This window comes from Mesoplodon densirostris, chromosome 14 (genome assembly GCF_025265405.1).
Source record: "Mesoplodon densirostris isolate mMesDen1 chromosome 14, mMesDen1 primary haplotype, whole genome shotgun sequence".
Classification (NCBI taxonomy): domain Eukaryota; kingdom Metazoa; phylum Chordata; class Mammalia; order Artiodactyla; family Ziphiidae; genus Mesoplodon; species Mesoplodon densirostris.
The window spans coordinates 21756118-21783950 of record NC_082674.1 but is presented as its reverse complement, the minus strand read 5'-3'; the positions used below and the strand labels follow the sequence as shown (position 1 = coordinate 21783950).

At 42.9% G+C, this 27833-nt stretch overlaps 1 protein-coding gene across 1 annotated transcript in view; it reads left to right on the top strand.

The window, feature by feature from the left end:
• Nucleotides 1-27833, top strand: part of IFT172 (intraflagellar transport 172) — a 41977-nt gene that overhangs the window by 5555 nt on the left and 8589 nt on the right. Inside the window, exons 8-30 of the mRNA XM_060117488.1 lie at nucleotides 258-472; nucleotides 1373-1496; nucleotides 1911-2006; nucleotides 3125-3286; nucleotides 3646-3699; nucleotides 3941-4044; nucleotides 4219-4304; nucleotides 7521-7633; nucleotides 8616-8783; nucleotides 17087-17223; nucleotides 17456-17563; nucleotides 21568-21652; nucleotides 21942-22034; nucleotides 22566-22643; nucleotides 22881-23129; nucleotides 23310-23388; nucleotides 23588-23708; nucleotides 23901-24045; nucleotides 25081-25170; nucleotides 25763-25860; nucleotides 26035-26170; nucleotides 26256-26372; nucleotides 26727-26869. Of these exons, the coding sequence (XP_059973471.1) occupies nucleotides 258-472; nucleotides 1373-1496; nucleotides 1911-2006; nucleotides 3125-3286; nucleotides 3646-3699; nucleotides 3941-4044; nucleotides 4219-4304; nucleotides 7521-7633; nucleotides 8616-8783; nucleotides 17087-17223; nucleotides 17456-17563; nucleotides 21568-21652; nucleotides 21942-22034; nucleotides 22566-22643; nucleotides 22881-23129; nucleotides 23310-23388; nucleotides 23588-23708; nucleotides 23901-24045; nucleotides 25081-25170; nucleotides 25763-25860; nucleotides 26035-26170; nucleotides 26256-26372; nucleotides 26727-26869 (2801 nt within the window). The remainder of the gene's footprint in view (nucleotides 1-257; nucleotides 473-1372; nucleotides 1497-1910; nucleotides 2007-3124; nucleotides 3287-3645; nucleotides 3700-3940; nucleotides 4045-4218; nucleotides 4305-7520; nucleotides 7634-8615; nucleotides 8784-17086; nucleotides 17224-17455; nucleotides 17564-21567; nucleotides 21653-21941; nucleotides 22035-22565; nucleotides 22644-22880; nucleotides 23130-23309; nucleotides 23389-23587; nucleotides 23709-23900; nucleotides 24046-25080; nucleotides 25171-25762; nucleotides 25861-26034; nucleotides 26171-26255; nucleotides 26373-26726; nucleotides 26870-27833) is intronic.

Below are 27833 nucleotides of genomic sequence, written 5' to 3'. Positions count from 1 at the left end.
CGTATTTTGAGGTTCCCTCTTGAACACAAGATCAGTAAGTGTGTATATATGTCATAAAAGATGTGTGTGTGAGTGTAAGACAGAAAGATAATTTGTGAAGTCTTCAGATTAAGATGTGTTAGGGTGGGAAAATGTTGGGAGAAAGATTTCTGCAGAGTAGGATTGTCAGGGTGAGTGTGTCAGATGCTAGGAATGAGAAGTTTCTGAGGTGGAGTCCTCAGAGTCAGAGTGATTGGAACCCTCTACTTCTGTCTTAGGGGAAGTTGGTGAACCATCCATGCCCACCCTATGCCTTGGCTTGGGCAACCAACAGCATTGTGGCTGCAGGCTGTGATCGGAGGATTGTGGCCTATGGAAAGGAAGGCCACGTGCTACAAACTTTTGACTATAGCCGTGACCCTCAGGAACGGGAGTTCACCACAGCTGCAGCAAGTCCTGGGGGTCAGTCTGTTGTGCTGGGAAGTTATGACAGGTGGGTCTCCTTTCCAGTTGCAGCTTCGCCTGCTTTCCCTGTGTACACTTTTCTTTAGTCCAGTTTTGCTTCTCAACAAGAGTGGGAGACTGGATCAGAATCAAGTGATTCTTAAGTTTTAATTCATGCACTTTCCTCTTCCTGTTCCCACCGTCCGTTGGCATGTCGGCAGTTCCAAGACGCACCATGCTCTTGTTGTGTCTCTGCCTCTCCCCGAGATTCCACAGCAGAATTCATCTCCACTTTCTTTGTGCTCCCTTTGCCCCTTTTCAGACCACTGGCTTAGTGTTTATCACATTATATTATAGTTTGGTGTCTGTATCTAACTGGTTAAATTGAAGAGCCCTTGAGAAGAGGGCCTATTATTCTCTTTTTTTTTTAAGTCTCCAGGGCCTAAATTAGCATCTAGTATATAATACATGCTCAAATGTTTGGTAAATGAATGAATGAATGAATGATGGAATGGTGAATAAATAGCTAGAGTCTGGGTCCCATCTCCTCCTTGGAGCGCTTTTAACCCCAGCTTTGTCAGTCCTCTCTCTCTGTCCCCTTCAGTCTCATGTGTGTCTGTCTCTTCCTTTCTTTCTTCTCTGACTCCTACCATTTCTCTTTTCTTTTTCCATATTTCTCTATTGCTAACAGCTCATTTTTCTCACCAGCCACCATCTCTTTTTATTATCTCCACTCCTATCTCTCTTGCTCCATTTTACTTTTGACTTGATTTTCCCAATTTACTTCCTTTGAACACTTTTGTCCTCTCCTACTAGACCTCCCAACTTGTCTGTTCTCTTTTATTTCCTCTGTTCTCTGATGTAGCAAGACTAATTTCCTTCCATTACAGGCCCATTTTCAGTTTTTCTCAGCCTCCAACTCTTCTAAAAGCCACATACTTAATTTCAGACTTCGGGTACTCAACTGGAGCCCTCGAAGAAGCATCTGGGAAGAGGCAAAGCCCAAGGAGATTGCCAACTTATACACCATCACTGCCTTGGCCTGGAAGCGGGATGGCTCACGACTCTGTGTGGTGTGTGACTAGTAACCCCTTTCTGCTTTGGTGACTTTCTTCAAATTAAGAAAGATCCCACCTTATCCTAAAGCACTCTCTCCTGACATTAGAGCATCTCCTCTTCCCTTTTGACCACAACCTAAAACTCTGACGTTACAGGCAGGAAAGAGGAATGCATACCTTATTAGAGGCCAAATGGGACAAGAGCTTTATAGGCAGGGATGATTTCTCCCTTATATCCCATCATTATGTGATGCTCTTGAGTCCTGCAATTGCCACCTCTTTCCTGCTGGTGCTTCCAAAAGCTACCAGCCCTTTTACTGCCAACTCTTCTGTAGATTCTAGAACCTAGGGTTTGAGAGTGTCTCTGAATACCCTCTGCATGCCTGCGTATTGCGTGTGTCACCCTTTGTGCTGTCACTTCCCCTCCAGGGCACACTGTGCGGTGGAGTGGAGCAGTTTGACTGTTGCCTCCGAAGGAGCATTTACAAGAATAAGTTTGAGTTGACGTACGTGGGACCTAGCCAGGTAAGCGGCTGATAGCCTGCCACACGGAGATTTTGCCATGGCTCCCTCATCCTTGTAGTACTTCCCTGCGGTCTGGCCACAGCACAGAGTCAAATTAACCTCTGACAGAGCTGTTCTGAGGAATAGAATGTGTCAGGGCAACTCTCCGGCAACTTTCCTGCTTATTGTAAGATAAACGATTAACCACCAGGTTTAAGGGGTACAGAGATTGCCAGTTACATCTTCCTGGTTTAAAACTTCACTGCCGGGCTTCCCTGGTGGCGCAGTGGTTGAGAGTCCGCCTGCCAATGCAGGGGACACGGGTTCGTGCCCCGGTCCGGGAAGATCCCACATGCCGCGGAGCAGCTGGGCCTGTGAGCCATGGCCGCTGAGCCTGCGCGTCCAGAGCCTGTGCTCCACAACAGGGGAGGCCACAGCGGTGAGAGGCCTGCGTACCGCAAAAAAAAAAAAAAAAAACTTCACTGCCTATAGGATGGCAACTGGGGAAGTTGATAAATAGGATTATGATTCTGAATTCTTTTGTTGTAAGGCCTCTGAACTCACTGTGTATGATGTTGCAAGCTCATTTCTTAGTTTCTGAGCCCACTTTTCTCTTTTCTCTACCTCCACCCTCCTTTCCTTCATTTATTATGCATTGATTCCTTTAGTCTTCCATTTTATCCAGAAATATTTATCCATTCTTTATGTGTCAGCACTGTTAAGCATTGAGAATTCAAAGAGTTATCTGTAATACATTGTCCCTTATTTGAGAAGGTCGTTTTAGCAAAGGAGACAGACATATCAGAAAATAATACAGCACACTGTGGTAAAGTTATCATAAAAGGTTGTACAAAGAGCTACAGGAACATAGGGAGAGTGATTGGTTTAACCCAGTGGAACTTTCAGAATCGTATGTATTATAAACATCAAAAGAGATAATATATTAAAGCATTTCATAAATAGTAAAGCATTATGTAAATGTGAGGTGTCCCTTTTACCAAGAATATCCTAGGCCAGGCAAGGAAAAAAGATGTTACTTTGTTTAGTTAGCCCTGTGAAGGTGGGCGAGAGGCACAGCATGTTCACCCCTCTTTTGGATTGGGGGAAGCCTGGGGAGCTCAGACTCGTCTCCTACCAAGGTGATCGTGAAGAACCTCTCATCGGGGACCCGAGTGGTACTCAAGTCACACTATGGCTATGAGGTGGAAGAGGTGAAAATCCTGGGAAAAGAACGCTACCTGGTGGCCCACACGTCAGACACACTGTTGCTGGGGGACCTGAACACTAATCGCCTTAGTGAGGTAGGAACCAAAAATGGAGAGGTGGGGAATGGGGCATCCTGAGGTGCTACTCAGGCAAGCCAGGGTCCCTGGGGGAAGATCTCCATGGGAAGCTCTAACACTCTGGTGTTGGGGACCTGGCTTCAGGGAATGAGACCCGGGAGGCTTAGAATCCCGGCATATGAATCACCGTTGTTGGACTGTTTTTACACCATCTCCCAGAAGCACAGGGACTAGGGCAAAATCTGGCATAGCATCTCTTTTGTGCAATGTCAAAGCCTCCCCCAATCCCATCTCTCTGCATCCCCCCCTGTTGTTCTTTGAGCATTGTCTTGGATAGTTATCCACATTGTGCCTTATGTCTTTTCCCCCCTTAACAGGTAGCTTGGCAGGGATCTGGTGGCAATGAGAAGTATTTCTTTGAAAATGAAAATGTGAGTAGAGCTTGATTCACCATCACTGTCCTGATAAGCCTCCTTCTAGCTTCTGTGTAGCAGGATGGCAAGTGGCAAGGGGTTGAGAAAACAGCAGATAAAGTGGGAGGGTGAAATAGGCAGAGGAACAGAATAAACAGAAAGGTGGGTGTCACTTTGAACTCATGGTACACCTCCCTCGACTGTTTTTCTCTTTCTTCATGTAATCTTTCCACTGTATAACAATTCCATTCACCCCCAGGTATGCATGATCTTCAATGCTGGAGAGCTAACCCTGGTGGAATATGGGAGTAATGATACCCTGGGTTCTGTACGTACTGAATTCATGAACCCCCATCTCATCAGGTAACCCCACAAGGTTCTCTAAATTTTTGAAACCCAAAAGAATTCCTTTTGACTTCCATCTCCTATATCCTCAGGTTAATCTAAAATCTTCATCCCATATGGTATTTCAGAGCTCCTATTAAACATCCCAGCTACCTAAGCCCATTTTGCCTCACCTGACCCTTCATGTTTCAGTGTCCGTATTAATGAGAGGTGCCAGCGAGGAACGGAGGATAATAAGAAATTGGCTTATCTTGTTGATATTAAGACTATTGCTGTAGGTGAGTAAGACTCTCTCATAATTGTAATAACAAAATGTTTATAAAGCACTTCCATGTCACAGGATTGTGTGCAGTGGAGAATCCAGGAATCTGAGAGGCATCGGGTAAATGTGTGACCTCTTTCTTACAGTGGATATGTGAAATGTTTAAATCCATATGTGTATGTCTATATCTAGAAGTCTAGATACAGAAGGTTTGGTATGTATAGACCTGCCCATATAATTATTCACGTTCTCTAGGCGTATATCTCAGGGCTGGAAAATTGTGAATTGTAGAAAAGAACCATTAGCAAATTTAAGAATTTTCCTGTTTAGATTTCATAGGATCACAGATTCTTAGAACTGGAAGGGGCCTTCCTTTCTGTATAGTTTGTCGTTAATAAGTAGTGATGACAAACTTTATGTGCGTTTCACAAATGTTCACATTTATAAATCGTACCGTATATATTAATAGTTAATTTTTTATTGTGGAATGTTTTAAGCATAGGAAAAAAGTATAACGAATAGCATGGTATTCTCTTAAAAAGTTCAGAGAATAGCGTATCCAGGTAGTGTAGGTAGTAAGAACAGGGCTCTGGAGTCAAACCTCCCCACGTCTCTACTTACTACCTGTGTAATCTTAGGTAAATTACTTCACCTTTCTGTATCTCAATTTCCTCATCTACAAAATGGGGATAAAAATAGGACCTACTTCATATGAAAAGCACTTAGACTAGTGCCTAGTATATAATAAGAGCTTAATAAATGTTAGCTATTCATAATAATAATATTATTATTACTTGTGTACCCATACACAGTTCTGTCAAATCCTTACATTTCATTATTTTAACCTTGGATCTTTTCTCTCTTCTCTATTGATGGACATTTGTTGGTTTTTCACTGATACAGTATTTCAGTTCTCTAAGGTTTCAATTTCACTAAATATTTCCAAATTGCTCTCTGAAGAGGTTGTACCAATTTACATTCCCACCAGCAGTTACAGTTCCACTTCCTCTCCAGTGCTTGAAATTGCCTGACTTCATTATTTGGCTCAATCTGATGTATATGGAAATACATTTCATTGTTTTAATTTTTTTGTTCATTTGTTTATTGGCCATTTGGATTTCTTCTGTGAATTGCCAGTTCATATCCATTGCCTATTTTTTAAATTAGGTTGTCTTTTCTTTATTTGCGTGAAGGAGTTCTGTGTGTGTGTGTATAGGCTTTGATGGTTATTTGCATTGCAGCTCTTGTCTCAGCCTGTGGCTTGTCTTTTCTCTCCTTTTCAGCCTTTCTTAGTATTTAGACATTTTTAAGTTTAATGTAGTCCATTTTATCACTTTTTTTTTTACTGAAGTATAGTTCAATTTACAATGTTGTATATCACTTTTTAATAAATAGTTTGTGGTTTTTGAGGTCTTATTTAAGAAATCCCTCCCTACTCCCTCCTGTATTTTGGCATTTAAAATTTTGCTTTTTACCTGGAATTTATTTTTGTGCATAATGTGGGTAGGAATCTAACTTTATTTTTTTTCCATATGTTTAACCATTGTTCGAAAGTCCATTCTTCACTCACTAGTATGTAATGTCATCTCTCATAAATCAGGTTTCCATATACATATGGGTCTATTCTTAAGACATTTTTACATTTCATGAACTTTCTATTTCACATGAAGTTGCTGAGCTCAGAAATGTAAGTATCTATAATGGAAATAATAATACAGTCCAGTGGCCTAAGTTCTAAGTTCCAGTGGCCTAAGTTCTCTCAGCAGTAATGAGCTGTGAGATTTTGGACAAGTCACCTCACTCTGTATGTCTTATCTTCAATGTACATTGACAGAGTTCTTCTCTTAACCGTTTTGGGTCATCGACCCCTTTGAGTATCTAATTAAAAGCATAGATCCTTTCCCAGAAAAATATCTGCATGCATAATTTTGTATGTAATTTCAGGGTGCTCACAGAAATAGGGTCCCCACAGCTCTAGCATTCTATGGTTGTACTTATAATCGGGGCATTAAAACATGGATTTATCATTTTGCTTTTTTTTTTTTTTTTTTTTTTTTTTGCTGTACGCGGGCCTCTCACTGTTGTGGCCCCTCCCGTTGCGGAGCACAGGCTCCGGACGCGCAGGCTCAGCGGCCATGGCTCACGGGCCCAGCCGCTCCATGGCACGTGGGATCTTCCCGGACCAGGGTATGAACCCGTGTCTCCTGCATCGGCAGGTGGACTCTCAACCACTGCGCCACCAGGGAAGCCCCATTTTGCTTTTTTTTTTTTTTTTTTTTTTTGGTACGCGGGCCTCTCACTGCTGTGGCCTCTCCTGTTGCGGAGCACAGGCTCCGGATCCGCAGGCCCAGCGGCCATGGCTCACGGGGGTGCCCAGCCGCTCCGCGGCATGTGGGATCTTCCCGGACCGGGGCACGAACCCGCGTCCCCTGCATCGGCAGGCGGACTCTCAACCACTGCGCCACCAGGGAAGCCCCCCATTTTGCTTTTTAATTAAAGGAAAATTCATTTTTAAGTTGGTCTTCCCAGTAGTGGACATCCACTGGCATTTGGTCTTTAGCTTAAGCATAGGTAACAAAAGCAGGCACATTGCTTGTTGATAATGTGTATCAATAAGGCCTGTGAATGGGCTTTGTTCAAGAGACTCCCTGAAAGCACCCTAGCCAGCCCTGAGTGGTCTGTTCTAAACATGATTGTTTCTTATACTGCCTATGAAATTCAGACCAAACTAATATTCATCCTGTGCAATGACCAGCCTAACTTTAGTTAGAGGTTCCTCCTATTTTGTCTGTGTGCCTTCACCACTCTTTGTCCCTAAGTGTTCTTATGTCACTGCCACTCAAATATGCAGGTAATTCCTTGGAGCACATGATCACCAGGGTCATTTCGTTCATCAGCTTTCTCTCACTGGTGTGTTTGCTCTAATTGTGGTTCATCATGAGAACAGAAGCCAGTTGCTCCATAGCTCTGACCTGCTCTGAGACAACTCCAGGAGTCCCAGAGAGGAATCACAGTTCTTGATGAGTCTGGATCTTTTGAGTTAATAACTGCAGAGTTAAAAAAAACCTCTATAATTTTAGAAGAAATACAGCATCTTAGCAAAATTATGTTGTACTGCCCATTTACATTCCTGAGTGACATTCTCTAGACTAATGCAACATTCTTAAAGCCAGACTTTCACAGGCCACCTCATGCCTTGTATGTGATTAACCCTGTTTCCTTTACTCTCTAGTGGACCTGATTGGTGGCTACAACATTGGCACCATCAGCCATGAGAGCCGTGTGGATTGGCTGGAACTTAATGAGACTGGGCACAAGCTTCTCTTCAGGGATCGGAAACTTCGTGTGAGGAGGGTTACTAAGGCCTTAGCCATAGCCTGGTCCATAAAGGATGTGGTACTAGCTGCCAGCAGGGACTGTGGGAGGCAGGATAGGACATAATTTCTTGGGGCTATGCCATTAGCATAGCAAAAGGCACAGAAGAATCAACATTCTTTGTATCTGCTATCACCACCCATCCCATTTTACCCTTCAGGCGACTGTGTCATGATGGCACCAAAGTCAAGAGGGGAATTTGGGAGTTGACGTCTCTCTTACTATCCACAAATCTGTGCCCTCATGAAACATCCTTACACCTGCATTCCTCTTCCTCGTGCCTAGCTGACCTTAACCCACACCTGCTGCTCCAGTGCTCTTCAGCTGCACTTACCTGACGGCACTGAAGCTGGCTTGAGGACAGTCTCCCCCTAGCCCCTTATTGATTCCGATCTCAATATGGTATCACCAAAGAGTTCAACATCAGGGGCAAAAGGGACTCTCTGGTGATTTTTTGTTTCATTTTCACTGTGATGTGAAAGCCATCACAAATTTCCAGACCATTTAATTTGTCTGGTGCCCTTAGTTTTGTAATCCAGGCTGGTAACTGTGGCCCAGAGTTATTCTAAGAATGAAAGTCTGGGACTTCCCTGGCAGTCCACTGGTTAAGACTCCGCACTTCCACTGCAGGGGGTGCAGGTTCGATCCCTGGTCAAGAACTAAGATCCCACATGCCTTGCAGCGCAGCCAAAAAAAGTCTGACTTTCACCTAACTTCAATTCCTAGGGTGTAGATCTTTGCTCTTTTGATCATCTCTTATTTGGCCAGAGCCAGAATATGCCAACTCAGCATAAACTTGAAGGGTTTATGGTTGAAGATGAGTAAGCTTTGAAATTCAGCATGTACCTGACTGGTGGGTTAGCTCACCACATTTCACCATTAGGAAAATTGTCAAGATGAGAAGACACCCATATCTCCTTTTAATTGTGCTATCTCCTTCTTCCTCCTTCAGTTGCACCTATATGATATTGAAAGCTGCTCTAAGACAATGATCCTCAACTTCTGCTCCTACGTGCAGTGGGTCCCAGGAAGTGACGTGCTGGTAGCTCAGAACCGAAACAACTTGTGTGTGTGGTACAACAGTGAGGCACCTGAAAGAGTCACCATGTCCTCTATCAGGGTATGTTGACATCAGGGCACCTCAGCCATAATGTTGAGCTGATTAATTAGAACCCTGAGTAGGCTCTGAAGTCTGCTTGGTTTCTCTGCCCACCACCCATAACCTCTTTTATGGAGTTGGCAGGTGACGCTTAGACTCCTTCCCACAGTGGACCAGGCCCCAGGGCCACCCTTGTTCAGATTCCTGGCATTATATTAGACCCTTGGAGTCTGGGTCTCTATATTATAGTGGGAATTCACCAAGTCATAACATGGAGTTCCCTTAGGCTGGAAGATCCTCAATAGGAGGAATAGGTCCATATCACCTCCTTGTGGGCTGATTCTCTGTTACAAGCCATTCAGGGTTCCATTTTCTTAAGACTGCTGATCAGACCCTCTCTCCTATCCCATGACAACGTCACACACACAAGTAATATTCCAAAATCTGGGAGGAGCCTATGCAAACAGAGAAAAGAGGCGCCTATGGTAGGCCAGGATGACCGGTGTGGGTGTGGGTGGAGCACTTGGTACTTCCTTTTTGTTCTTTCTATTTCTCTTTTTTTCTCCTTTTTTGCCTCATTTTAGACTGATTAAGGTTGAGTTTTTGTGGGGGGTGGGGGGGTTGTCCTTTTCTAAATACTCTTTTTTTCACTTTTTTTGGTTTGAAGGTTATACATCCTATTTCTATAGCAGTTACCCTTAAAAGTTCACCATGTATTTAAATTAACAAAGTCTAAAGTTAATCAGCATCTCACCCCCACCCTGCACTGCAAACAATACAAGGACCATAAAAGATTAAATGGGATTACCTCCCCTTTGCCACTGTTGTCTAGTATTTTGGTTCCCTTCTGTCATCCCCAAAGTTAGACATTTATTATTTTATACAGACAGAATTTGTATAGATTTACCATCATAGTGCCAGTTTCTCTGTTCACCTTTTCCTCTTTCATTGCTGATCTTCCCTCTGGAGTTACTTTTCTTCCTCTTCTTGAAGAATATCATTTAGAAGTTTCTCTTTTTCTTTTTGAATTTTATTTTATTTTTTATACAGCAGGTTCTTATTAGTCATGCATTTTATACATATTAGTGTATACATGTCAATCCCAATCTCGCAATTCATCACACACACACACCCCACCACTTTCCCCCCTTGGTGTCCATATGTTTGTTCTCTACATCTGTGTCTCTATTTCTGCTCTGAAAACCGGTTCATCTGTGCCAGTTTTCTAGGTTCCACATATATGCGTTAATATACAATATTTGTTTTTCTCTTTCTGACTTACTTCACTCTCTATGACAGTCTCTAGATCCATCCACGTCTCTACAAATGACCCAGTTTCGTTCCTATTTATGGCTGAGTAATAGTCCATTGTATACATATACCACATCTTAATCCATTCGTCTGTTGATGGGCGTGTAGGTTGCTTCCATGACCTGGCTATTGTAAATAGTGATGCAATGAACACTGGGGTGCATGTGTCTTTTTGAATTATGGTTTTCTCTGGGTATATGCCCAGTAGTGGGATTGCTGGGTCATATGGTAATTCTGTTTTTAGTTTTTTAAGGAACCTCCATACTGTTCTCCATACTGGCTGTATCAATTTACATTCCCACCAACAGTGCAAGAGGGTTCGATTTTCTCCACACCCTCTCTAGCATTTGTTGTTTGTAGATTTTCTGATGATGCCCATTCTAACCAGTGTGAGGTGATACCTTACTGTAGTTTTGATTTGCATCTCTCTAATAATTAGTGATGTTGAGCAGCTTTTCATGTACTTTTTGGCCATCTGTATGTCTTCTTTGGAGAAATGTCTATTTATGTCTTCTGCCCATTTTTTGATTGGGTTGTTTGTTTCTTTAATATTGAGCTGCATGAGCTGTTTATATATTTTGGAGATTAATCCTTTGTCCGTTGATTCATTTGCAGATATTTTCCCCCATTCTGAGGGTTGTCTTTTCATCTTGTTTGTAGTTTCCTTTGCTGTGCAAAGCTTTTAAGTTTCATTAGGTCCCATTTGTTTATTTTTTGTTTTTATTTCCATTACTCTAGGAGATGTATCAAAAAAGATCTTGCTGTGATTTATGTCAAAGAGTGTTCTTCCTGTGTTTTCCTCTAAGAGTTTTATAGTGTCCAGTCTTACATTTAGGTCTCTAATCCATGTTCAGTTTATTTTTGTGTATGGTATTAGGGAGTATTTTAATTTCATTCTTGTGCATGTAGCTGTCCAGTTTTCCCAGCACCACTTATTGAAGAGACTGTCTTTTCTTCATTGTATATCCTTGCCTCCTTTGTCATAGATTAGTTGACCATAGGTGCATGGGTTTATCTCTGGGCTTTCTATCCTGTTCCATTGGTCTGTATTTCTATTTTTGTGCCGGTACCATATTGTCTTGATTACTGTAGCTTTGTAGTATAGTCTGAAGTCAGGGAGTCTGAGTCCTCCAGCTCCATTTTTTTCCCTCAAGACTGCTTTGGCTATTCGGGGTCTTTTGTGTCTCCATACAAATTTTAAGATTTTTTTTGTTCTAGTTCTGTAAAAAATGCCACTGGTAATTTGATAGGGATTGCATTGAATCTGTAGATTGCTTTGGGTAGTATAGTCATTTTCACAATATTGATTCTTCAAAGAAAATGATATATCTCTCCATCTGTTTGTGTCATCTTTGATTTCTTTCATCAGTGTCTTACAGTTTTCTGAGTACAGGTTTTTTACCTCCTTAGGTAGGTTTATTCCTAGGTATGATATTCTTTTTGTTGAAATGGTGAATGGAATTGTTTCCTTAATTTCTCTTTCTGATCTTTCGTTGTTAGTGTATAGGAATGCAAGAAATACATGTGCATTAATTTTGTATCCTGCAACTTTACCAAATTCATTGATTAGCTCTAGTAGTTTTCTGGTGGCATCTTTAGGATTCTCTATGTATCGTATCATGTCATCTGCAAACAGTTACAGTTTTACTTCTTCTTTTCCAATTTGTATTCCTTTTATTTCTTTTTCTTCTCTGATTGCCGTGGCTAGGACTTCCAAAACTATGTTGAATAATAGTGGCGAGAGTGGACATCCTTGTCGTGTTCCTGATCTTAGAGGAAATGCTTTCAGTTTTTCACCATTGAGAATGATGTTTGCTGTGGCTTTGTCATATATGGCCTTTATTATGTTGAGGTAGGTTCCCTCTGTGCCCACTTTCTGGAGAGTTTTTATCATAAATGGGTGTTGAATTTTGTCAAAAGCTTTTTCTGCATCTACTGAGATGATCATATGGTTTTTATTCTTCAATTTGTTAATATGGTGTATCACCTTGATTGATTTGCATATATTGAAGACTCCTTGCATCCCTGGGATAAATCCCACTTGATCATGGTGTATGATCGTTTTAATGTGTTGTTGGATTCTGTTTGCTAGTATTTTGTTGAGGATTTTTGCATCTATATTCATCAGTGATATTGGTCTGTAATTTTCTTTTTTTGTAGTATCTTTGTCTGTTTTTGGTATCAGGGTGATGGTGGCCTCATAGAATGAATTTGGGAGTGTTCCTTCCTCTGCAATTTTTTGGAAGAGTTTGAGAAGGATGGGTGTTAGCTCTTTTCTAAATGTTTGATAGAATTCACCTGTGAAGCCATCTGGTCCTGGACTTTTGTTTGTTGGAAGATTTTTAATCACAGTTTCAATTTCATTACTTGTGATTGGTCTGTTCATATTTTCTATTTCTTCCTGATTCAGTCTTGGAAGGTTATACCTTTCTAAGAATTTGTCCATTCTTCCAGGTTGTCCATTTTATTGGCATAGAGTTGCTTGTAGTAGTCTTAAGATGCTTTGTATTTCTGTGGTGTCTGTTGTAACTTCTCCTTTTTCACTTCTAATTTTATTGATTTGAGTCCTCTCCCTCTTTTTCTAGATGAGTCTGGCTAAAGGTTTATCAATCTTGTTTACCTTCTTAAAGAACCAGCTTTTAGTTTTATTGATCTTTGCTATTGTTTTCTTGGTTTCTATTTCATTTATCTCTGCTCTGATCTTTATGATTTCTTTCCTTCTACTAACTTTGGTTTTGTTTGTTCTTTCTCTAGTGCCTTTAGATGTAAGGTTAGATTGTTTATTTGAGATTTTTCTTGTTTCTTGACGTAGGCTTGTATTGCTATAAACTTCTCCTCTTAGAACTCCTTTTGCTGCATCCCATAGGTTTTGGATCATCGTGTTTTCATTGTAATTTGTCTCTAGATATTTTTTTATTTCCTCTGATTTCTTCAGTGATCTCTTCGTTCTTTAGTAACGAATTGTTTAGCCTCCATGTGTTTGTGCCTTTTACGTTTTTTTCCCTGTAATTGATTTCTAATCTCATAGCGTTGTGGTCAGAAAAGATGCTTGATATGATTTCAGTTTTCTTAAATTTACTGAGGCTTGATTTGTGACCCAAGATGTGATCTATCCTGGAGAATGTTCAGTGTGCACTTGAGAAGAAAGTGTAATCTGCTGTTTTTGGAAGGAATGTCTTATAAATATCAATTAAATCTATCTGGTCTATTGTGTCATTTAAAGCTTGTGTTTCCTTATTAATTTTCTGTCTGGATGATCTGTCCATTGGTGTAAGTGAGCTGTTAAAGTCCCCCACTGTTACTGTGTTACTGTTGATTTCCTCTTTTATAACTGTTAGCAGTTGCCTTATGTATTGAGGCGCTCCTATGTTGGGTGCATATATATTTATAATTGTTATATCTTCTTCTTGGATTGATCCCTTGATCATTATGTAGTGTCCTTCCTTGTCTCTTGTAACATTCTGTATTTTAAAGTCTATTTTATCTGATATGAGTGTTGCTACTCCAGCTTTCTTTTGATTTCCATTTGCGTGGAATATCTTTTTCCATCCCCTCACTTTCAGTCTGTATGTGTCCCTAGGTCTGAAGTGTGGGTCTCTTGTAGACAGCTTATATATGGGTCTTGTTTTTGTATCCATTCAGCAGTTGGAGCATTTAATCCATTCACGTTTAAGGTAATTATCAATATGTATGTTCCTATTACCATTTTCTTAATTGTTATGGGTTTTTGTTTTGTTTTGTTTTGTTTTGTTTTGTTTGCGGTATGCGGGCCTCTCACTGTTGTGGCCTCTCCCATTGCAGAGCACAGCAGGCTCCACGGCATGTGGGATCTTCCTGGACCGGGGCACGAACCCGTGTCCCCTGCATCGGCAGGTGGACTCTCAACCACTGCGCCACCAGGGAAGCCCTATGGGTTTGTTTCTGTAGGTCCTTTTCTTCTCTTGTGTTTCCCACTTAGAGAAGTTCCTTTAGCATTTGTTGTAGAGCTGGTTTGGTGGTGCTGAATTCTCTTAGCTTTTGCTTGTCTGTAAATCTTTTGATTTCTCCATCGAATCTGAATGAGTTCCTTGCTGAGTAGAGTAATCTTGGTTGTAGGTTCTTCCCTTTCATCGCTTTAAATACATCGTTCCACTCCCTTCTGGCTTGTAGAGTTTCTGCTGAGAAATCAGCTGTTAACCTTATGGAAGTTGCCTTGTATGTTTTTGTCATTTTTCCCTTGTTGCTTTCAATAATTTTTCTTTGTCTTTAATTTTTGTCAATTTGATTAGTATGTGTCTCGGCATGTTTCTCCTTGGGTTTAATCTGCCTGGGACTCTCTGCACTTCCTGGACTTGGGTGGCTATTTCCTTTCCCATGTTAGGGAAGTTTTCGACTATAATCTCTTCAAATATTTTCTCGGGTCCTTTTTCTCTCTTTTCTCTTTCTGGGACCCCATAATGCGAATGTTGTCGCATTTAATATTATCCCAAAAGTCTCTTAGGCTGTCTTCATTTCTTTTCATTCTTTTTTTCTTTATTCTGTTCTGTGGCAGTGAATTCCACCATTCTGTCTTCCAGGTCACTTATCCATTCTTCTGCCTCAGTTATTCTGCTGTTGGTTCCTTCTAGTATATTTTTCATTTCAGTTATTGTTTTCATCTCTGTTTGTTTGTTCTTTAATTCTTCTAGGTCTTTGTTAAACATTTCTTGCATCTTCTCGATCTTTGCCTCCATTCTTTTTCCGAGGTCTTGGATCATGTTCATTATCATTATTCTGAATTCTTTTTCTGGAAGGTTGCCTACCTCCACTTCATTTAGTTGTTTTTCTGGGGTTTTATCTTGTTCCTTCATCTGGTACAAAGTCCCCTGCCTTTTCATTCTGTCTATATTTTTGTGAATGTGGTTTTCCTCCCACAGGAGGAAATTGTAGTTTCCTGCAGAATTGTAGTTCTTCTTGCTTCTACTGTCTGCCCTCTGGTGGATGAGGCTATCCTAGAAGTTTCTTTAGTGAAAGTCTTTTGATGATAAACGTTCAGGTTTTGATTTTCTGAAAATGTTTTTATTTAGAGCTTTGCTCTTGAAAGATACTTGGACTCAGTACCGAATTCTAGATTTTTTTTTTTTGACTATGTTGGGTCTTCGCTGCTGCGTGCGGGCTTTCTCTAGTTGCAGCGAGTGGGGGCTACTCTTCGTTGCGGTGCGCAGGCCTCTCATTGCAGTGGCTTCTCTTGGTTGCGGAGCATGGGCTCTAGGCGCGTGGGCTGCAGTAGTTGTGGCGCGCAGGCTTCAGTAGTTGTGGCACACGGGCTCAGTAGCTGTGGCTCACAGGCTCTAGAGCGCAGGCTCAGGAGTTGTGGCATGCGGGCTCAGTAGTTGTGGTGCACGGGCTTAGTTGCTCCATGGCATATGAAATCTTCCCAGACCAGCACTTGAACCTATGTCCCCTGCATTGGCAGGTGGATTCTTAACACCTGCGCCACCGGGAAGTCCCCCCAGTTCTAGATTGACAGCTCATTTTTCTTAGCCTTTTGCAGATATTGTCCCATTGATTGACTTCTTTTGTTCTGACAAGTTTATTAATAGCCCTTTCTGTGTAGGTAATCTGTCTTTTCTCTCTGGTTGCTTTTAAAATCTTTTTTTAGGCATGTTGAAATTTTACTACAGTGTGTCTAGCTATAAATTTCTTTTTATTTATCCTGCTTGGTATATATTGTGCTACCTGTAATTGTGAGTACACATATTTCTATCAGTCTTGGAAATTTCCCAACCATAATCTCTTCAAACTTTGCTTCTTCTATCATATTCTCCAGTCTCTCCATCGAAACTCTAATTAGGTATATGTTAGATTTCTTGTTCTGTCTTCTGTACCTTTTTAACCTGTCTTTCATATTTCCTTTCTCCTCACTCCATGCTACATTCTGGATAATTTCTTAAGATACATCTTTTAGTTCATTAATTCATTTTCATCATTGTCTAATCTGCTATTTAAACCATCTATTGAGTTTTTTACTTCAAAAATTAAATTTTTCATAAGGTTTTATTTGGTTCTTTCTCCAATGTGACTGACCATTTTTGATAGTCTCTTGTCCCTTGCTTAATTTTTCATTTCCTCTTTTAGGTCTTTAAACAACTCACACATAATTATTTTATATTTCATAACTGTCTTTTTCATAACTATTATTTTTGATATCTGAGACCCATGGAGGTCTAAAACTGTTGTTTATAGGTATTGTTTACTCATTTAACTTTTTGGTTAACTGTTTGTTAACTTATATTTTGGTAGTTTTTATTGTGAGCTCATGTTAACATTGAATGTAATCTTTTGGAATCCTGAGGGCCTCAAATAGGCATGTTTTCCTCCAGAGATGATTTGTGTTTGCCTCTGCAGGAATCAGGCATATTAATGACCTGTACCCCTTTGGTTCCCTTTCCTGAAGAGAGGATCCCCAGTTTAATGAGGGAACCTTAGATTTGGCCTCCTCATCCTGCTGGAGGACCCAAAGTTTATTCTCCTAATACTGTGTTTGCCTTCAGGGCAACTGTATTCTTCCTACTTGCTCACCTTCCATTTTTTCCTGCTCATGTTTTTCCATTTTAGCTTAGTGACCTCTTTCTCTCTTGCTTTCTTTTTGTGGGGACTGGGGGAGGGAGTAGGAAGCATTCCTAGTGGTTTCTTCAGTTGAACTCAGCAATACATTAAGAAGTATGTTCAAGTTGAATTTTAACAGGAGGGCATTTAAGAATACCGAGTCATAGTACTGCTGGTAGTGGCAGAAGTGGATGTCACACTTTGTCAACTTATCCCTAGCCATTAGTGCCATCATAGCTATGAATGTACTTTAACCCAAGGATATTACCATACATAGGGAATTTTTATCTGCCTGAGAGAAACTAAATGTTAGAAAAACAGGAGCCACTGTAATTCCCTCAGTGTATGAGCAGTAGGGTTGAATGAGGGTGGGTCTTTGCTGCAGTTGACTCAGTGGAAATGCTAACTTGGAATTCTGGTGGGATGGGGGTGTTGAATTTTTACAGGGTGATGTTGTAGGTCTGGAGCGGGGCGGGGGAAAGACCGAGGTGATGGTGACTGAAGGTGTGACTACAGTTGCCTACACACTGGATGAGGGCCTTATTGAGTTTGGAACAGCTATTGATGACGGCAACTACACCAGGTGAGGGGCTAGACTGGTAACCAGCAAGGTGGTGGGAAATTCTGGTTCTGAGAACCTGGGATGGGTAGTAAAACTGGCCATGTCTAAAAAGAACGTGGTGTCCTGGGAGGAGATTAGACAAAGAGGACAAATAATTGCCTGCCCCCCTCCTCTCCTGCCCCATCGCTAGTATTCCTCGGTGTCTTCCTGACCCTGGACTCATTCCTTGTGCTTTGCTTCCTTCCCTCTCCAGGGCAGCAGCCTTCTTGGAGACTCTGGAAATGACCCCAGAAACAGAGGCAATGTGGAAAACCTTGAGTAAGCTGTCACTGGAAGCAAGGCAGCTACACATTGCTGAGAGGTGAGTTGGGCTGTGGAACCGAGGTGCCAGGCAGCTAGGAGGGAGGGATGGCCATGCAGGTATCTTCCCCGTGGGCTGCTCCTCCCCAGTGTTAAGGCAGCACTTCCCTTCCCATGCCAACAGATGTCATAGAACCCTTCCATGGTACAGTTATTCCAAGCATCCTCCCATCCTAGATTATGAGTATGTCTTTTATTTATTTATTTTTTAATTTTTATTGGAGTATAGTTGCTTTACAATGTTGTGTTAGTTTCTTGCTGTACAGCAAAGTGAATCAGTCATATATATATATATATATATGTTGATGTGTATATTCCAGGTGTTGTATAGGAGTGTAATTTATAGGACAAACATTGGACTCCAGACTCTCTGATTTCAAATCTTGGCTCCATTTACCAACTGTGCAACTTGAGAGAGGTTAACTTAACCTTCCCAAGCCTTGGTTTCTCCATTTGCTCTATGAAATGGGGATGATAACAGAATTTACCTTGCAGGATGGTAAAGAAAAATGGCAGTGGTAGTGGAGAGCAAATGAGAGGACCTGTGCGAAGAGCACAGGTTGGAAGTGCTCTTTAAAGGTCAGCTGCTGCTATTTTGCCAAGGAGTCATCCTTGGTCCCTTTTTTCCCATCCCCTCACAGCTAGACTCTCAGCAAGTCCTAGGGACACTGATCCAGGGTCTTCAAAACATATCCTGAAAATTAATGCACAGCAATCTCTTGCATTCCTATACACTAACAGTGAAAAATCAGAAAGAGAAATTAAGGAAACACTCCCATTTACCACTGCAACAAAAAGAATAAAATACCTAGGAATAAACCTACCTAAGGAGGCGAAAGACTTGTATGCAGAAAACTGTAAGACACTGATGAAAGAAATCAAAGAGTATACAAACAGATGGAGAGATGTACCGTGTTCTTGAATTGGAAGAATCAACATTGTGAAAATGACTATACTACCCAGAGCAATCTACAGATTCAATATAATCCATATCAAACTACCAATGGCATTTTTCACAGAGCTAGAACAAAAAATTTTACAGTGTGTATAGAAACACAAAAGACCCCAAATAGCCAAAGCAGTCTTCAGAAAGAAAAACGGAGCTGGAGGCTCCCTGACCTCAGGCTATACTACAAAGTTACAGTAATCAAGACAGTATGGTACTGGCACAAAAACAGAAATATAGATCAGTGGAACAGGATAGAAAGCCCAGAGATAAACCCACACACATGTGGTCACCTTATCTTTGACAAAGGAGGCAAGAATATACAGTGGAGAAAAGACAGTCTCTTCAATAATTGGTGCTGGGAAAACTGGACAGCTACATGGAAAAGAATGAAATCAGAACACTTCCTAACACCATACACAAAAATAAACTCAAGATAGATTAAAGACCTAAATGTAAGGCCAGACACTATAAAACTCTTACAGGAAAACTTAGGCAGAACACTCTATGACATAAATCACAGCAAGATCCTCTTTGACCCATCTCCTAGAGAAATGGAAATAAAAACAAAAATAAACAAATGGGACCTAATGAAACTTAAAAGCTTTTTCACAGCAGAGGAAACCGTAAACAAGACAAAAAGACAACCCTCACAATGGGAGAAAATATTTGTGAACAAAGCAACTGACAAAGGATTGATCTCCAAGATATATAAGCAGCTCATGCAGCTCACTGTCAAAAAAACAAACAACCCAATCCAAAAATGGGCAGAAGGGGCTTCCCTGGTGGCGCAGTGGTTGAGAGCCCGCCTGCCGATGCAGGGGACGCGAGTTCATGCCCCGGTCCGGGAAGATCCCACATGCCGCGGAGCGGCTGGGCCCGTGAGCCATGGCCGCTTGGCCTGCGTGTCGGGAGCCTGTGCTCCGCAATGGGAGAGGCCACAGCGGTGAGAGGCCCGCGTACCGCAAAAAATAAAAAATAAAAATAAATTTTAAAATGGGCAGAAGACCTAAATAGACATTTCTCCAAAGAAGATATACAGATTGCCAACAAACACGTGAAAGGATGCTCAACATCACTAATCATTAGAGAAATGCAAATCAAAACCACAATGAGGGACTTCCCTGGTGGCGCAGTGGTTGAGAGTCTGCCTGCCAATGCAGGGGACACGGGTTCGTGCCCCGGTCTGGGAAGATCCCACATGCTGCGGAGCGGCTGGGCCCGTGAGCCATGGCTGCTGAGCCTGCGCGTCTGGAGCCTGTGCTCCGCAACGGGAGAGGCCACAGCAGTGAGAGGCCCGCGTAGGGTAAAAAAAAATAATAATAATAAAATAAAAAACCACAATGAGGTATCACCTCACACCGGTCAGAATGGCCATCATCAAAAAATCTAGAAACAATAAATGCTGGAGAAGGTGTGGAGAAAGGGAACCCTCCTGCACTGTTGGTGGGAATCTAAATTGATACAGTCACTATGGAGAGCAGCATGGAGGTTCCTTAAAAAACTAAAAATAGAACTACCATATGACCCAGTAATCCCACTACTGGACATATACCCTGAGAAAACCATAATTCAAAAAGAGTCATGTACCACAATGTTCATTGCAGCTCTATTTACAATAGCCAGGACATGGAAGCAACCTAAATGTCCATCGACAGATGAATGGATAAAGAAGATGTGGCACATATATACAATGGAATATTACTCAGCCATAAAAAGGAATGAAACTGAGTTACCTGTAATGAGGTGGATGGACATAGAGTCTCTCATACAGAGTGAAGTAAGTCAGAAAGAGAAAAACAAATACCATATGCTAACACACATATTTGGAATCTAAAAAAAAACGGTACTGATGAACCTAGTGGCAGGGCAGGAATAAAGATGCAGAGAATGGACTTGAGGACCCAGGGGTGGGGGAAGGGGAAGCTGGGACGAAGTGAGAGAGTAGCATTGACATAGATACACTACTAAATGTAAAATGGATGGCTAGTGGGAAGCCGCTGCATAGCACAGGGAGATCAGCTTGATGCTTTGTGACTACCTAGAGGGGTGGGATACGGAGGGTGGGAGGGAGGCTCAAAAGGGAGGGGATATGGGGATATATGTATACGTATAGCTGATTCACTTTGTTGTACAGAAAAAACTAACACAGCATTGTAAAGCAATTATACTCCAATAAAGATAAAAAAAAGAAAATGCTAACAGATACAAGTATTTTGTACATGTGTACATGCATATATATATATGAACACAAAGTCAAGTTCTATATGTTAAAAATAAAAAGTGATCCATGTGATTGTAAAAAAAAAAAAAGGTATCCTGAATCTCTTATTTGTTCAAGTCTACTGTGTCCACCCTGGAATAGACCACCACCATCTACATGCTGTGTTGCAAAGCCTCTTAATTAGACTCACTGATACAGTTCTTATACCCCTACGATCCATTCACCCCATAGCAGCTGAGGTAATTTTTTAAAAACATAAATTAGATTATATCATTTTCTTGCTCAGAACCTTCCAGTAACTTACCATTGTACTTTGTATAAAACCCAAACTCTTTGCATGTCCTAAGGCCCCACAGGATTTGGCCTCTGCTTTCTTCTCATATCAGGTACTTGCCCATTAGTCTCCAGCCGCACTGGCATCCTTTTGTGCCTTTGAGCGTGCCAGGCTCACTCCTGCCTTAGGGCCTTTACACTAGCTTTTCTCTCTGCCTGGAATAATTTTTCTCCATCTTGTCATGATTGGCTCTTTCTTGTATTAAGGTCTCAGCTCAGATGTCAGCTCCTCAAACAGGTCTCCTCTGACTACCAACTTAAGGAGTCCCCTTAGTTTTATTTTCCATTCTTTCAAATAATCGTTGTTTATTTGTTTACTAATTATTTGTTTCCACTAGAAAGTAAGTTTCCTAAGAGCTGGGCCCTCCTCTGTCTTATCCCTTTTGTGTCCCCAGTGGCAAGAACAGTTTCTGGCATATAATAGGTGCTCAGTATATCTACTGAACCAATGAATTAATGATGATTTTATAATAATATTACTGTTATTGCTTCCATACTACAGGTGCTTTTCTGCTTTGGGCCATGTAGCAAAAGCTCGATTCCTACACCAGACCAACGAGATTGCAGATCAAGTGTCTCGGGAATATGCAAGTATTCTCCTCCTGATTCGTTCAGTCTTTCAAGCTGAGATTTCTCCTGGTACTCAGCCCCGCGGCTCTTAGCTTTCCAGCCATGGCTAATTTCCTCTACCCTGCCCCCCACACCTCTACCTTCAAGTCAGACCATTTTGGAATTGCTTGCCAAACCTCGAGCCTCTAAGCCCCATGAAGGGTTTCAGCTTCCTAAGCCCTTTAGCCTCCATGTCTCTCTGGCCACACAGACAGAATGGCTCCTGTAGCACCAACAGAATAACCAGAACCTCCTTTTGCCCCACAGGGTGGAGAAGGAACAGACTTTTATCAGGTCCGAGCACGTCTTGCCATGCTGGAGAAGAACTACAAGCTGGCCGAAATGATCTTCTTAGAACAGGTAATAGCAACAGAAGAACTGGATGGAAGAGGGGATCAGAGGGGAAGAAATAGAGAGGCAAACTCGGGAGGAATGAGCACCGGTCAGCTGGGCTACCAAAGGTCTGGGGAGAACTTTCAGAAAGGTCTATACAGTTCATTTCACTCCTCCATAATTTCCCCCTCTGTGTTAGTTCTTACAATCACTTCTTTCTTTCGTAAAAAGTCCACTGTCTCCCCGTATACTCCAGAGCCTGTCTCTGCAATTCTTGTGCGTGGAGGTAGATCCAGATTTTGTGAGGCCCAAAGTTTATACACTTTGAGGAGCCCTCTTTAAGAAAAGTTGCTTTGGAAGGAACCTGTGCAAATAAGGTGCCCTGAAGCTTAAGTTTCTTTTAGTTTCATACTAAATCCACCTCTGCTTGTGTATACGTAAAGGATGAGGCTTTCAGTCCACATAGGCCGGCATCTTAGCTGGCCTGAGGAGAGCTTGCTGATTTCTGATTCTCGTATCTTCCTGGTGTCCCTCTTTCCTCTTCCTGGGTTCCCCTAGAATGCTGTTGAGGAGGCCATGGACATGTACCAGGAGCTACACCGTTGGGACGAATGTATCGCAGTGGCTGAGGCCAAGGTACCAGTTCTGTCTTCCCCACAGTTGTTCAGAACTCACTCCCACCAATATCAGAAACCTCCTCTTGTCAAGGAGACTGTGGGAACTGCAACAGGGCGGGGGCTGGGACCCGATATGGTGAGGAGTTAGGACATTGGTGACGGGGAGGGTTTCTGTTGTTACAGTGGGATTGGAGAAGCCTGGGAAGCAGCAGGGCAGGAGGGATGTGACTCCTGGTCCTCTCTGTTGCGTGTCCAGGGGCACCCAGCCCTAGAGAAGCTGCGCCAGGGTTACTACCAGTGGCTGATGGACACACAGCAAGAGGAGCGAGCAGGCGAACTTCGGGAGAGCCAAGGGGACGGGCTAGCAGCCATCAGCCTCTACCTCAAAGCTGGGCTCCCTGCCAAAGCTGCTCGGCTGGTGCTGACCCAAGAGGAACTGCTGGCCACCACAGAGCTGGTAGAGCTCATCACTGCAGCCCTTATCAAGAGCGAACTGTATGAAAGGGTATGGCTGGCTTCCTATTCCTGTCCCTTACCCCCAGGGCTCAGTGCCCCTTTCCTACCCAGAGGGGTCTTGGAGCACATAGCCCTCCCTGACTAGTGGCTGATTCGCCTCCTTTGGGGGCTGATACTTGATTTTTGTGTAGTAAGGGTATCTTTGTAGTAATATGGAATGTGTTAACAGGCAGGTGATCTCTTTGAGAAGATTCGAAATCCACAGCGGGCCCTGGAGTGCTACTGTAAAGGCAACGCATTCATGAAAGGTACTAGCCACCCACAGCCCATCCCTCAGTGTTGTGGACTGCGGCCCCGACAGTCGCCCACACCTGTTCTGTGCCTCTGCTCAGGCTGACTGGCTTCAGTGCTCCGCTGCCCCTCCACTTCTCACCTGTATTCCACGCCTCATTTCTCTATCTCACTTTTCCTGAAGTCTGAGCTGAGTGCCCTCTCTGTCTCTGGCAGCGGTGGAGCTGGCTCGATTGGCATTCCCAGTGGAGGTGGTGAGACTAGAGGAGGCGTGGGGGGACCACTTGGTGCAGCAGAAGCAGCTTGACGCGGCCATTAATCACTACATTGAAGCCAGGTGTGGTGGTCCGGGGGTGTAGAGGACGTTTGGGCATGAGATGAGAGGCGACGGGGAAAGTTAGGGTGCCAGGGCCTTTCTAAAATAAGAGAGATCTCAAAATGTCGGTTGGAATATGCTTGAGGTTTCCCTTTACCTCCATCTATTTTCCTCTTTGCTCATACATATTTACACCTTTCCCAACTATGCCAGGTGCTCCATTAAGGCAATTGAGGCTGCCCTGGGTGCCCGCCAGTGGAAGAAGGCAATTTATATATTAGATCTACAGGACCAGAACACTGCGTCCAAATACTATCCTCATGTGGCCCAACACTATGCGTCTCTGCAGGAGTACGAGGTGAGGGAGAGCCCCTTTCTGCAGCCTGAAGCAATGCGGTACAGGATGATGAGGAGGGAACCCAGAACAAGAAGTGTTCCAAATCCTTCTTTCTGGGACCCAGCAGTGTTACCACCCTGAATGGGACGAAAGAGGTTTATTTCCCCCATTTCATTCTAACATAACACAGACCCCTCTCCCAGACATATAAAGCAAGTCTCCAGCTCTCTTCCTGTACAAGCATGAGTGATGCTTCATGGATAACTCCAACATTAGCAGGTGCAAACTAGTATATACAGGACGGATAAACAGCAAGGTCCTACTATATAGCACAGGGAACTATATTCAATATCCTGTGATAAACCATAATGGAAAAGAATATGAAAAAGAATATATATATACACGTATAACTGAATCACTTTGCTGTACAGTAGAAATTAACACATTGTCAATCAGCCATACTTCAATAAAAAAATTTTTTAATTAAAATTTAAAAAAAAGAATAGGGACTTCCCTGGTGGCACAGTGGTTAAGAATCCACCTGCCAATGCAGGGGACACAGGTTCGATCCCTGGTCCGGGAAGATCCCACATGCCATGGAGCAACTAAGCCTGTGCACCACAACTGCTGAGCCTGCGCTCTAGAGCCCACGAGCCACAACTACTGAAGCCCCCGCACCTAGAGCCTGTGCTCTGCAACGAAAGAAGCCACCGCAATGAGAAGCCCGTGCACAGCAATGAAGACCTAACACAGCCAAAAACAAATTAATTAACTAAAAAGAATAACTCCAATATAGTTAGAGTATAGAATTGCCTTGCACTGCAGAAACGTGAGGCCCTCTTAAACTCCCACTGTATTGTCCTCATATTGTTTCAGGCTGGTCTTTTTTCAAAACAGTAGGGTCTGAAACCCCTGTAGTCATCTTGGCTTCTCTGTGACTATAGGATAATGGTATCCCAGGTTCTGCTCCATCCCAAGTGAGGTTTGTTCTTTCCTCCTACAGGCTGCTTTCACTCTGATGCTCTGACCTTTTGCCTCTGCCTGTCTCAACCACAGATTGCTGAGGAGCTCTACACTAAGGGCGGCCGGACGAAAGACGCCATAGACATGTACACCCAGGCTGGCCGCTGGGAGCAAGCCCACAAGGTAGGGAATGGGCAGAGTTCATGAGAAGAGAATTCCACCTTTGTGGTTATGTTGCCACTTTGCTTAGTCTCTGATCTCCCCACTTCGCTGGGTTCCCTGAAAGCTGAGGAAGAGTACCAAAAAACAGTCTGGGTAACTTTGATCTCTAGCCATAGGGAAAGGCAAGGATGAAGAGAGGCCCTTGTTCCCAAAGCCGCACTTCTGAAGACAGCAGATGGGCTTGGGGGCTAGGGAATCTGAAATACCTCTGCCGAAGCTCTGGCCACACTGCTAACCGTCCTCTCTTCTGCTCCCAGAGCCCAGTGGGTACAGTAGGAGCAAGGTAGTGGGAACAGGTGCCCCCAGCACAGGGTGCCTCTGGCCCTCCTGCCTTAGCAGAATGTAGTTCTTACTCTGCTCATTATGGACTTGGGATTCCCTGAACTGACTAGGAGGGTGACGCTAACCAAATGCCTATGGTTGTTGGGAAGGTTCAGAATTCCTGAGAAAACGGGCTCCCTTGAAGCCCCACTTCCTTGTCCGCTCCGCGTTTCCCTCTGCTTCCCTTGGAAATTGGTGCCTGAGGCTACCCTGGCTCTGTGTGTCCGCACAGCTGGCAACGAAGTGCATGAGACCAGAAGATGTGTCTGTGCTGTACATCACCCAGGCTCAGGAGATGGAGAAGCAGGGCAAGTACCGAGAGGCTGAAAGGTGAGACGTGGCCCCAGGGGAGGTGTAGCAGGAGATGGGGCTTCAGGGCTAGAGGGAGGGATGGGGTCTGCAGATACGTGCCCTCTGCCCAGAGGCAGTGACAGAATCCCTTAGGAACGACTCTAGCCGCAGGAATCTGGTCTAGGAGGCCGCAGGTGTATCTCCTGTCCCCAGGCTGTATGTGACAGTGGAAGAGCCTGACCTTGCCATCACCATGTTCAAAAAGCGCAAGTTGTATGATGATACGATCCGCCTAATAGGGAAGCACCACCCAGAACTCCTCAGTGACACACACCTACACCTGGGCAAGGTGAGCCCTTCTCCTGCCCCTGCCCATCTCTCCCCCAAACAGGCTCCATATCCCCCTCTCTCCATCCTGATCCACCTCTCCCCAGGAGCTGGAGGCTGAAGGCCGACTACAGGAGGCTGAGTATCACTACCTCGAGGCCCAGGAGTGGAAGGCAACAGTGAATATGTACCAGTCCAATGGGCTTTGGGAAGAGGCCTACCGGGTAAGGAGTTCTTACCCTTACTGGGTAAGGAGGTACAGGGTTCATCCATCCCTCTTTCCCACTCTCAAGTAACTGTCTAATTCTAAACTGGTCATGGGTGTCTCTGAAAAAAGTCCACACCTATGCACAAAATTTCACTTTTAATTTTTAAAATTTCAATTTTAATGGTTTGTGAACGACCTGAAATCCATCCTGGGACCCTAATCAGGTTAATAGACCCTGAAACTTAGCCCTCTTCCTACTGTTCTAGAAGAGGCACCTGATCTTTTTCCAAGCTGAGGTCAGGTCAGAGATGAGAAGGGAGCAGCCATGTACCCCTGTATTGGAGGATTGCCAAGTGGCTTTGCTTTTCAGGTGGCCAAGGCTCACGGAGGAGCTAATGCCCACAAACACGTGGCCTATCTGTGGGCAAAGAGCCTGGGAGGTGAGGCTGCAGTTAGACTGCTCAATAAGCTGGGACTCCTGGAAGCTGCTATTGACCATGCTGCTGACAACGGGTGAGGCCCCAAGCCTTCTCTCTGCTGGCCCCATTCCAGACAGAGCCTCTATATAGAGAAAGGAAATTGATGTATAACTGAAAAGCATTTCTAGAGGCTGAAGCGAGAGTGAAGAAATGTGGTAAGGAGAGATCCTTGGAAGAACCTGATAGAGAGGCAAGAATAATTAGTAACTCTGCTCCTGTTCCCCAGGAGGCTCAGAATGGTGTTTAATCTTTGGCTATTCTAAGGAGAAAGGTGGAAAGAGAACAGCTTTTAAAGCTAAAATGCACTAAGCCAGTAACTTACTTCTGAGTAACGGAAGTGTGATTCCATTAAATGCAAAATGAGCTTTTCTTTCCTTTTTAAAATTAAGTTAAATTATTAATTTTTTGAAGTGTAGTTGATTTATAATGTTAGTTTCAGGTGTCCAACATGGTGATTCAATATTTTTATAAATTATACTCCATTTAAAGTTATTATAAAATATTGGCTATATTCCCTGTGCTGTATAGTGTATTCTTGTAGCTTATTTACTTTATATATAGTAGTCTGTACCTCTTAATCTCCTAGCCCTGTCTTGACCTTCCTCCCTTTCCTCTCCCCACTGGTAACCACTAGTTTGTTCTCTATATCTGTGAGTCTGTTTCTGTTTTGTTATATTCGTTTGTTTTGTTTTTTTGGATTTCACATATAAGTGACAACATAGAGTATTTGTCTTTCTCTGTCTGACTTATTTCACTAAGCATAATACCCTCCAGGTCCATCTGTGTTGTTGGAAATGGCAAAATTTCATTTTTTATGGTTGAGTAGTATTCCATTGTATATATGAACACATCTTCTTTATTCATTTATCTGTTGATGGACACTTAGGTTGCTTCCATATCTTGGCTGTTGTAAATAGTGCTGCTATGAACATTGGGGTGCATGTATCTTTTCTAATTAGTGTTTTTATTTTCTTCAGATATATACCCAGGAGTGGAAT